Source organism: Geotrypetes seraphini, chromosome 11 (assembly GCF_902459505.1).
Source record: "Geotrypetes seraphini chromosome 11, aGeoSer1.1, whole genome shotgun sequence".
In the NCBI taxonomy this organism is placed as follows: domain Eukaryota; kingdom Metazoa; phylum Chordata; class Amphibia; order Gymnophiona; family Dermophiidae; genus Geotrypetes; species Geotrypetes seraphini.
In genome coordinates this window covers 28,914,507-28,924,758 of record NC_047094.1, presented here as the reverse complement: position 1 = coordinate 28,924,758, position 10,252 = coordinate 28,914,507, and the positions used below count along the sequence as shown (strand labels likewise).

The 10,252-nt window shown below is 45.0% G+C and overlaps 1 protein-coding gene across 1 annotated transcript; it reads right to left on the bottom strand.

The window, feature by feature from the left end:
* Positions 1 to 344: 344 nt before the first annotated feature.
* Positions 345 to 2,673, bottom strand: ITPRIPL2 (ITPRIP like 2). Its single transcript, XM_033914588.1, has one exon. It carries the CDS (start codon positions 2,503 to 2,505, stop codon positions 997 to 999), a length of 1,509 nt encoding a protein of 502 aa, XP_033770479.1. The 5' UTR covers positions 2,506 to 2,673; the 3' UTR covers positions 345 to 996.
* Positions 2,674 to 10,252: the final 7,579 nt, after the last annotated feature.

Here is a 10,252-nt window from a genome sequence, read left to right as displayed (position 1 = left end):
AGCTATTGGAATGGGCAAGATAGGGACAATATTTTTAGGAATAGGAGTTAATATGGATGTGATAAGTCACGGATGGGCAAGAAAAGCAAACAAATTAAACGCTTTTAAAATTGCACACCATGGCCCATAATTCAGGTTTAACCTCTGAGGTCTGCCCCCAATCTCTAATGCTCTCCAGTCTCCACTATTGACTACTGCCTTGAGATAGGAGAGGTATTTCTTTGCAGTGCTGCCAAAGCTTATCTTTACAGCATGTTCTGACCCTAAAAGCCACATAGCTAAATCCTGCCGCTAGATCTTTGCCTCCCAGCCACAGGATAAGAGCATACTTCAGAATATTTCACGGGGCTGGCAGCCTGCTTATCTTTTTTTTTTTTTTTTAGGAGGGGGAAGGTCTGAGCAGTGCATATCCCTGGCAGGATTATTATCCCTGGCCTGGATACCAGAGAGCAGTTAAGTACCTTGCAATATCTCAAGCGCTCTCTATATGTCACTTTTTTTTTTTTTTTTAATGAAAGGCACAGCGGCAAAATACTCTTGCCTGTTCTACATCTTCAAACCACCTCTGCAGTTCAAACTCTCAGATGCTGCTGGGTGGAAATTAACATGAAAAGCTCAGGCTGTGCTCCCCTGTGCACGCTTTTTTTTTTTCCCCAGACCGCTTCTAGAACAGTCAGGTGTAGTCAAAGAATAAATTCCAAAGTATTATTGCGCAGATAAGCACGTGGTGAATTGATCCTTCTATTGGCTACAGAGTGTCCTGTGTTCCACCTGGACAATTCCTCACTTCCTAACAATTTAGGTCCCAGTACCCAGACTGCAATGTATTTCCATTATATAAAATCTTTCCAGATAAAGACTTCTCTTTTTTTTGCAGTTCTCACACATTAGACCAGCAAACAAATTTAACCGTGTCAATGTCAGTAGGAAGCTGGAAAACATACGTGTCCAAACAAAAGTCTCACTTTATAAAGGCCACTGAAAAGTAGCACCACATCAGCAGAAGCTGGTATGTTTACAAGGCGTAGGGCTTTTCACTAAGTACCTCGGGTTTCCATTTACTGTTAGCAACTGAGGAATCTGATTCCATGTGTTATGGAGCTGGAATGCGACTAGATCTAAAGTGCGGGCCTCGAAACCTGCCAGCAGATTGACCGCCGGTGCATCTCTTAATACCTTCGGCATAGTCACAACGTCTGGGACCCTGCTGTTCCCCAAAAAGAAATGCATAAGGGTCTGCTTCTGTAAACACTCCCTCAAAAACAGGAAAAAGTCCTCCAGCCTTTCAGTTAGGCAACTCTCCTCCCACGCTTCCCAGGGACCCCTCAGGAGCAGGTAGAAAAGGGCGGTTTTGAGGGTGTAGGAAGAGAGGACAGCCCTCCACTGAGCGGAGAAACGAGGGGCAAACTTCTTACAGTTCAGATCACGCAGGACCTTGACCATTTGCAGACACTTTAGGTGGCACGACCTGGTTGGCGTTTGCTCCTTGAACCAACTGAGCAACTTCTGCTCCTGCTTGGAGCAGTTGATCCCCCACAGGGCTTCCAGTTTCAAACCAGGCGCCAGAAGTTCACTTTTGGCCCAGGGCTGGGCTATAAGGAAGGCAGAATCCCCCACGTGGAGAGCGGGGATCAGGCGAACAGTCATAGAGATGTGGCAGCAGACGTAATCAGATCTAGGCAGGATTGTGAGGACCAGTTTGTCACTGCACAAGGCCAGTGTGATGTGGCACCTCTCCTCGAACTGGTACCTAATGACACCCAGGCAGCGCTGTACTTTCCAGTGGAACCACTTGAGCACCAGGGCGGATGAAAGGTGGCGCCTCCCTTGCACTTCCACGCAGAAGCCATGGCCGAAGCTCTTTAAGTCCTTGGTCCACTCCGATGCGCGAGGAACTTGCAGGCCGCACAGGGCCCCGCCCCCGCGGAGCAGGGCCCCGGCAAACACAGGCTCCGGCTTGAGGCTGGGCAGCAGCCGGAGGGGTACCAGAATGTCGAAGCAGTCAGGGCTGCCCACCTTGTGCTGCTCGTAGGCGCTGCCGATCTGCACGAAGTCGCCGCGGAAGGCCAGGCTGCCGCAGCCGCCCTGCGCCTTGGCTTTGCCCGCCTGCACCAGCTCGCCTACGATCCTGCTAACGTGCGCCTTGCTGTGGCCCAGCACGTGCGGCGAGAGGCGCACGCGCTGCGCATAGTACGCCCGCAGCAGGCTGCCCCGGCGGGCTGCGCGCTCGCGCTCCTCCTCGGCTCGCGCCTCCGGGCGGCAAGCGGCGGCCGCTGGGGCTGGCGGCGCGAGCCGGGCGCCGCAGCGCTGCTTGACGACGAAGTAGCAGAGCAGGAAGAGCAGCGAGAGCTGGCAGAGCCGCGCCGTGCCCGAGTCCAGGTCGGGCTCTCGCTCGCCGGCACCGGCGCGCTCTCTCCCCGCGGCGTGGAAGAGGCACCAGAGCGCCGTGCACAGGCAGGTCAGCAGGGGCCAGAAGACGCGGAGGTTCAGCGAGTAGCCGGACATGCCTTTGCCATGCCCCGGCCAGCTGCAACTCGGGGCTCGCGCTGACCGTTACTTCAGTTTGAAACTTCCTCTTCCGAGCGAGAGTGGAGGAGGCCGCGTCACACTGCCTGTGAGCTCAGAGGAAATAGCAGAGGTTGCGACCGGAGGAGCTCGCGCTGCAAGTCCCAGAGGGGGGAGAGAGGCAGCCGGGCCTTAAAGAGACACAGCCCCAGCGTCGCGTGCACGGATGCAGAGATGCACCTTAGTTTAAAAAAAAAAAAAAAAAAGTACGTGTGTGTATGCATGCATGCATATATAGATACATAGGGCTACATTATACACACTTATTTTTCTTGCCGCCATTGTTTGCAGTTGCTATGCCATCTTTTGTCACTTGCTTTGTTATGTCCTCACTTTTGGCCAGTGGATTCTCAGGGCAGTTTCCGAGACACACCTAGCCAGTCGGGTTTTCAGGAGACTCAAATCAATATGCACGAGAGAGTTTTGCATATAAGGTACTGGAAATGCATCTCAGACATAATCATTGTGGGTCTCCTGAAAACCTGACTGGCTGGGCATATATATTCCGAGAACTGTGCCTAGAGCCACTGCTTGCAGATCTGTCTCATTTTGGGTGTTCCGGACTACTGCTGCCCAATTCAGGAATAATTATTCGATTCAGCCTATTGAATCAATTTTTTTGATTCGCTTTTCCTGCCCAATTGGGTGTTGTTTTTTTGGGGGTTTTGTTTTTGTTTTGTTTTTCAAATGTCCTGGGGGGTTTATTTTGTAGCCTCTTCACCCATTTCACCACCTTTGCCCTCTCCTACCCATGCTGGCGCTATGGTGTAAACAAAATAAACAAAGATTTTTCCTCTCTCTGTTAGGTACTAGCTCAGGCTCGCTGTCTAACACCAGCTTTGGCAGGATGCACATTTCAAATCTGACATATTGTAATCACAAAACAGAAAATAAAATTATTTTTTCTACCTTTTGTTTTTTGGTCATTATTTATTATATTATTTTGTATTTATTGTATTTCTTCAATAAAATGTTATAAAATAAATCATGTTGGTCCCAGACTCTGGTTTTGGTTTGCCTTCTGATAACTTGCTTGCCAGGGTCTCCTGCCCATTTGATGTTTTCTTTCTCCATTCTCATCTTCCATCTGTCCTCCCCTTCCGTTTCCCTTATCTCCCCCGGAGTTCTGCCATTGTTCCTCTTTTTCATCCCCATCCCTGCAATCCAACATTTCACTAATGACCTCCTCCCCCCCCCCCCCCCCCCAGCGTTCCTCTCCTCCATGGGATCTGATAAGGTAGTACATTTGTGCTATTTGGGCCACCGGCAGCGTGAGTGAAGCTTTCCCTTTGCTACTGCTTCACGTCTAAGCAGAACCAGGAAGCAGTAGCATCCAAGCAATGGAAGGCAGCATGTTTACTTCACTCATGCTGCCGGCGGCCCGAAGAATGAAAGAGTGGCTGCAGCAATGGATCATACCATCCCCAGATCCACCATCTCTCCTTTTCTCAACTACCCTTTCATCTAGCATCTCTCCCTCCTTCCCCACCACCCCAGGGTCCATCATTTCTCCTTTTCTCTTCCCAACTACCCTCCTATTCAGTATCTCTATTCCCCCCTCCCTTCATACCACCTCTTGGGTCCAACTTCTCTCCCTTTCTTTTCGCTCCATCCCATTGTCCACCATCTCTCTCCCTCTCCTGTTTTCAGACCCATTATTTCTTCCTCTTCACCTCCCCCCCACACCCCCTCACTCCGGCATATGCCCCTCTCTTTGGACCCCCTCTGTGTACTTCTAACAGCTACACCAGGGGGCCCCTTGAAGGCCGGCATGTTTCTCCCTTCTCTCCACCGTCATCCCCATGGCCTCCTGGTCTCACTTTAAAAACTATGGCCTGCAGAGGATCACCGGTGCTGCATGTTTCCGGCAGGTTCCCTCTGCTGTGGTCCTGCCTTTCATTTGACGTGACATCTAATTTTGGGTTGGGATGGACTGGTAGAGGGAACATGCAGTGGAGGCCAACAGCAGCCAGTTAGAATCGCTACAACACCGGCAATCCTCTGCAGGCCATAATTAGTTTTTAAAGTGAGACCAGGAGGCCAGGGGGAAGCCGGACAATGGTGGAGAGAAGGGGAAAACATGCCGGCCTTCGGGAAGCCCCCTAAAGCCAAGGGTAACATGTCACATGAGGTCCCCAAAATATTGAGGATGCTTGGGCACCCACAGCGCTGATGCCTACGCCCCTATGCAGCACTATCCTGACTGACCCCCATCCCTCATACTGTGAGCTCTGACGTCAGGCCTCCTAAAGTAGAAGCAACAGTGGCAGTGGACGGCCAGCAAGAAGCAACGCTTAGGACAGGCTTTTCGCTGCCAGAGCACTGCCACGTCTGCTTTAGGAGGCTCGAAGGGGAGGAGGGTTGGTCATTGAATCGACGAGCCTGATTTTTTTTTTTTTTTTAAAGAAAATGGAATCGATTCGAATCGATTCACAGACTGAGTTGAGAGCCACTATTCTAAAATAATATAGAGGTCCTTTTACTAAGGCGTGCTAGCCGTTTTAGCGCATGCTAAATGCTAACACGTCCGTAGACTGTAATGGACTGTTTAGCGTGCACTAAAACAGTTAGCGCACCCATAGTTCTTTCTCAAAATAGCCAAGAATAGTGCTTTTCTTCTGCTCTAAGGCAGTTCTCAAACCAATCTTCCGGACACACCAAGCCAGTTGGGTTTTCAAGATATCTTAATTCCTGTCTTTTTCAATTCCTGTCTACCTTCTCATTCAAGAAATATTCAGAAATATAAACTTGGCTTTCCATCAGTTAAGAGAATCAAAACTAATATCCAATTTTTGCAAATCTTTTGCTTTTTTTTATCGGCAGAAATTTGGACTGAGCTTCCTTTGGAGATCCGGTTACTCTCTCAACAACTTTTCGGAAAATGTTAAAAACTTATTTATTTCAAAAATCTCTGGTTGATTCTTCTGTTCCAAGATAATTTTTTTTAGAGTAGAAATGATCTTACTCTTTAGCTGAATTTAGTAAATTTTGTTAACCGAGTCGAGCCCTTCTTGTAAGGAATGAATCCGTATATAAAACTAAGGGCTCCTATTAATTAGCTGCGCTAGCGATTTTAGCGTGTGCTACATTGCTGCATGCACTACACGCTAATGCCCCCGTAGAGCTGGCTGTAGTATTTTCCGCGTAGCGCAGGGGTTAGCGTGCATTAATCTTCAGCGCGCACTAAAAACGCTAGCGCACCTTAGTAAAAGGAGCCCTAAGGATTGAATTGGATGAGAATAGTTCTGCACGCCAAGAAGGCAGTGCATGCATCAATTTATCTCATGCATATTCATTTTCTGAAAACCCGACTGGCTGGGTGTGCCCTCAGGACTGGGATGAGAAGCACTGCTCATTGGAGAAGTATACACTAGAGAGTTGCGCGGGAACAGAAATCCCACCCATCCCCGCCAGGATCCTCTCCATCCCCACCCGTCCCCGCAAGGAATTAACTCCACCCCGCCCGTCCCCAGAAAAAGCAGCAATTACTTCTGACAGGATCATCAATTCCACAGTTTCTTTTGTGTTTGTGCTGCTGTTTTCCTTGTGGAATCTCTTTGGTGGAACCCTTTTTTTGTTTTCTGTTCAGGTAATTAACTTATAAACCCCCTCTTTTACTAAGGCTGACGTGTCCATTATATTCTATGGATGAACCCTGCTTCCAAAGCCTTCCATCCCCGTGGGAGTCCCATGGGCCAGAGGGGGTCCCCATGGGTTAGGGGGGATTCCCGCGATCCCTGTTCCCATGCAGACCTCTAGTATACACCCTCACTCACTATGCTGTGTAATTACAGTCAGTCTGTAGGGAGTACAGAGACACTGGCGAATTAGAAGATAATATGCTTCAGCCACACTGGTATCATAAACAAACTTGAAAGTCGAGTTTTTTGATACTATCACATGGGAGAGGATCTGATCTTCAGCTCTGTTTGTAGTTATATGAGGTTCTTAATGTATCCTAAAACAATAGGTCTGATTATATTATATACAATGACATTTTGTAAGCCAAAACCTTTTCTTCCTCCCACTCAGTATTCCTCATCTGGCCTGTGACTGGCTGTGTCTTCCTTGTTGAAGGATATTTTTTTAATATTTGACAGCAGTTGCTTCTGCTTTTTTTCTTCCTCTTGAGTATATTTTTTTCCAGCACTAACCTGCTCTTTCCCTGTACAATTATAAACTCTCTTCAGTTTGATGAACTCACCGAAATAGTCCTACCATATTCTAGAATTGTTCACATCGGGTAGCGCTGCAGAAATGATTAATAGTTGAAAGCCTGTAAAAAATCTGTCTATGTTAAAAATTATTTTAAAAAATATATTGTAGTCCTATAGGATTCAAGTTTAAAAAAAAATTTGATATACTACCTATCGTACTTCTAGGCGGTTTCACATTCTAAAATCATTTATATGAGAAAATAATAATAAAAAAAAAGAACAAGGGTAACAAACAAGAGACTAATAGGACTGACTGGAGCAAAAGAGTTGGAGATAGGAAATCCATCTTAAAATAGTAAAGCGATTCTAGAAAGGGAAAATACAATGGGAAGGGGGGATCTCATCTGAAAGTTGAAGCAGAAAGAAGTCAGAATGCTAAGACGAGAGAGAATTAAAGATTAAAGGCATCTTTAAACAGGAATGTTAAATTTACCTTTAAATTTTTCTAGAGAGATTTCGATGCGTAGTTCAGTAGGTAGTGAATTCCAAAGGGTTGGTGCAGTAACTGCAAAATTCGATGTATGTGTGGTGCTCAGAATGCGAAGTGATGGAATGGCAAGTAGATTTTGTGACTGAGTATCTGGATCTGAGTATTCTGGACGGAGCATATGGGATTAGAATATTATTAAGGAAATCTGGTTGATTGTTGTTATTTCTATGTGGTATGGGAAGCCAGTATGCTTTTATTAAAAGTGGTGCGACATGATCATTTTTTATTATTATTATTATTTTTTTTTTTTTGCATTTTCTATCATTTTTATTGCAGTGTTCTGAATGATTTGTAGACGTTTGATCTCCTTCTGAGTTGCAATAGTCCAGATGAAAAATCACCAGGGAGTGAATCAGTATGCTCAAAGCAGGTGGGTCAAGAACCTTAGGCCCTCTTTTACAAAGACGCACTAAGGGTTCCTTTTATTAAGGTGCGCTAGTGTTTTTAGCGCACGCAGGAAATTACTGCATACTACACCGTGCGCTACATGGAAAAACTAACGCCAGCTCAATGCTGGCATTAAGGTCTAGCACGTGCGGCAATGTAGCGCACGCTATTCTGTGCGTTAAAGCCCTAATGCAGCTTAGTAAAAGGAGCCCTAAGCATTTTAGCGTGGATTTAGTGCATGCTAAATCAATGTGTGCGCTAACCACTAATGCATCCAAAGGATAACATGCACGCATTAGTGTTTAGTACATGTTTAGCGCATGTTAATAGTGCGCGCTAAAAAGCTTAGCGCACCTCTGTAAAAGGGAGTTAGTGAGAGAATGAATTAACCGTAATCGATGGAAGCATTTTTGGACAACAATACTGATTTGCTTCTGGAACGTTAATTTACTGTCCAGGGTGATGCTCAAGAGTTTTATAGATGCCAAATCAAAGTTTACCCCAGCGATTTAATTTTACTATTGCTTCTACTAATAACAAAATTGTGATTTTATGTCAAGCAGTACCTACAGAACAATGCCTTGGGTGAATCTCTTCATAAAGGTGATTAATAAATCCCAATAAATCCATGCACTGAAATTTGAATTCACAATTTTACAGAATAGCCATAAAGGACAGGTGTACATATACCCCTTCTTTTATAAAGGTGTGCTTAAATATTAGCGGGCTCTAAACACGCGCTAAACGCTAACATGTTTATGTTATCCTATGGACACGTTAGCAGTTAGTGCATGCGTTGATTTAGCGTGCGCTAAATCCGTGCTAAAATGCTTAGCGCACCTTTGTAAAAGAGGGCCATAAATCCTAATTGGTGCCAATTAAAGTCAATTAAGTTACACTTGCATCTGACCTAATTCTGTAATTTGCATGTGCAAATTTTCACGCTGGTCAGACGTTTGAGCACATAAGTTAAAGAGGTTTTATTTATTTCAATTTATCAACTGCTCCTTTCAGCCAGACCTGGAGCAATTCACAAGTTATAAAACATAATAAAATAACACCATCAAATCCCCATACAATCAGTACGGTAATGTAAAACCCACTCCCTCAACCACCTCTTCCTCTCAGCCAAATCAATAGTGATCCCATCTTCCATCTTCTCCCAATCACAGCACTGCACACCACCTTCATAAAATCAAGCAAATTTGAAAGAAAACAAACCTATGGATTTCTCCTTGCAAGTCATTCAAAGCTAATAATCCCATCATCAAAAATGCCCTCTTCATATACTTTACTAATGTGGGAGAAAGCAACATAAGAGAGAGGATAGGGTGAGGAGAGTGTTCCACAGTAAGTTATCCAACCAGAAACAAACTCTATACACATACTAACCAAGCCTCCTCCCACTCAACTAATCTCCCCTGTTCAGTAGATGTTTCTTTCTACCCTGATACGCATTTTGCAGATTGAGATGACGTCACAGATAATGTGCAAAAAAAATAAAAAAAATGCAGGGTTCAATGCAAACCAGCCAGATTTCTGACCAGAGTTGTAGTTTTATTAATTCACAGATGCTTGTGCCTTAAGACTCTCTGGTATGGACTCCCACAATCGGATGAATCTGTTCAAACTCTGCTGCAGGAATGCTGATTCAAAGAGCTTTGTACCTCATATTTGTTTAACTCATCTCCTCTACAGCTACTGTCTGTAGACATTTGCTGGTTGATCCTGATACAGTATATCTCCTCTTTGTATCTGTTACTTGATTCTAGTGCAATGTTCATATAAGTCTAGAGAGAATGATACGCTGTACTAGGATCGACCAGTCAAGTAAGAGAGGTATTAACAGCGGGATCTGGATAGCCCCCTACAACCGCCCATACACCCCCCCCCCCTATATCCTGTCCCAATAACTAAGAGTGATTCACTACTACACAGTAATGGTTACAAGTCCCAAAGTACAGACAGTAGGCAAACACCGGACTTGAATAAACTTAGTTGTGGAACAGAGCCCTCAGATACCTGTGCTGCTTGCTAGAACTTAAAGCAGATTTTTACAGGTCGGCACTTTCTCATTCATTGGGCTACAGTCCACACTTTTTTTTAATATATTTTACTTGCATTTAAAATTTTTTCTTATTGCATGTTTATAATTTTAGTTTTCATGCAAACAAAAACAGAGCGACACATCTTTTGTTTTGGTCGCTTGTCGGTTCGGCTCGAAATGTTGGCCCAACGGGACCCGTTTCGCCACTATGGCTTCTTCTGGGGTCGATGGGTTCGAGCTACAATAATAATAGACATAAATAATGCATGTTCATTTGATTAAACTGTTTTGAAATGCATATTTACTAAGTTCTAAAACTCAACACTAATTACGGTACTCACCGCTCACAGCATGATCTGCATTCTCAGATCGGAAAAAATGGAGTCAGCAGGCACGCGAAACTACGCATGCCTTTATTCGAACTGACTGTGACATCATCGTTCAACTCCTTTTGTCATTGGAGATTGTGAACCAATTGTGAAAGAAATTTTTATTATTTGTTTATTATTTATTTGTATCATTTATTGATGTTGTTTTTGCTGGTAT

What these genes read in the sequence shown, in the direction of transcription:
- ITPRIPL2 (XM_033914588.1), bottom strand. Translation starts at nt 2,505, where the DNA reads ATGTCCGGCTACTCGCTGAACCTCCGCGTCTTCTGGCCCCTGCTGACC.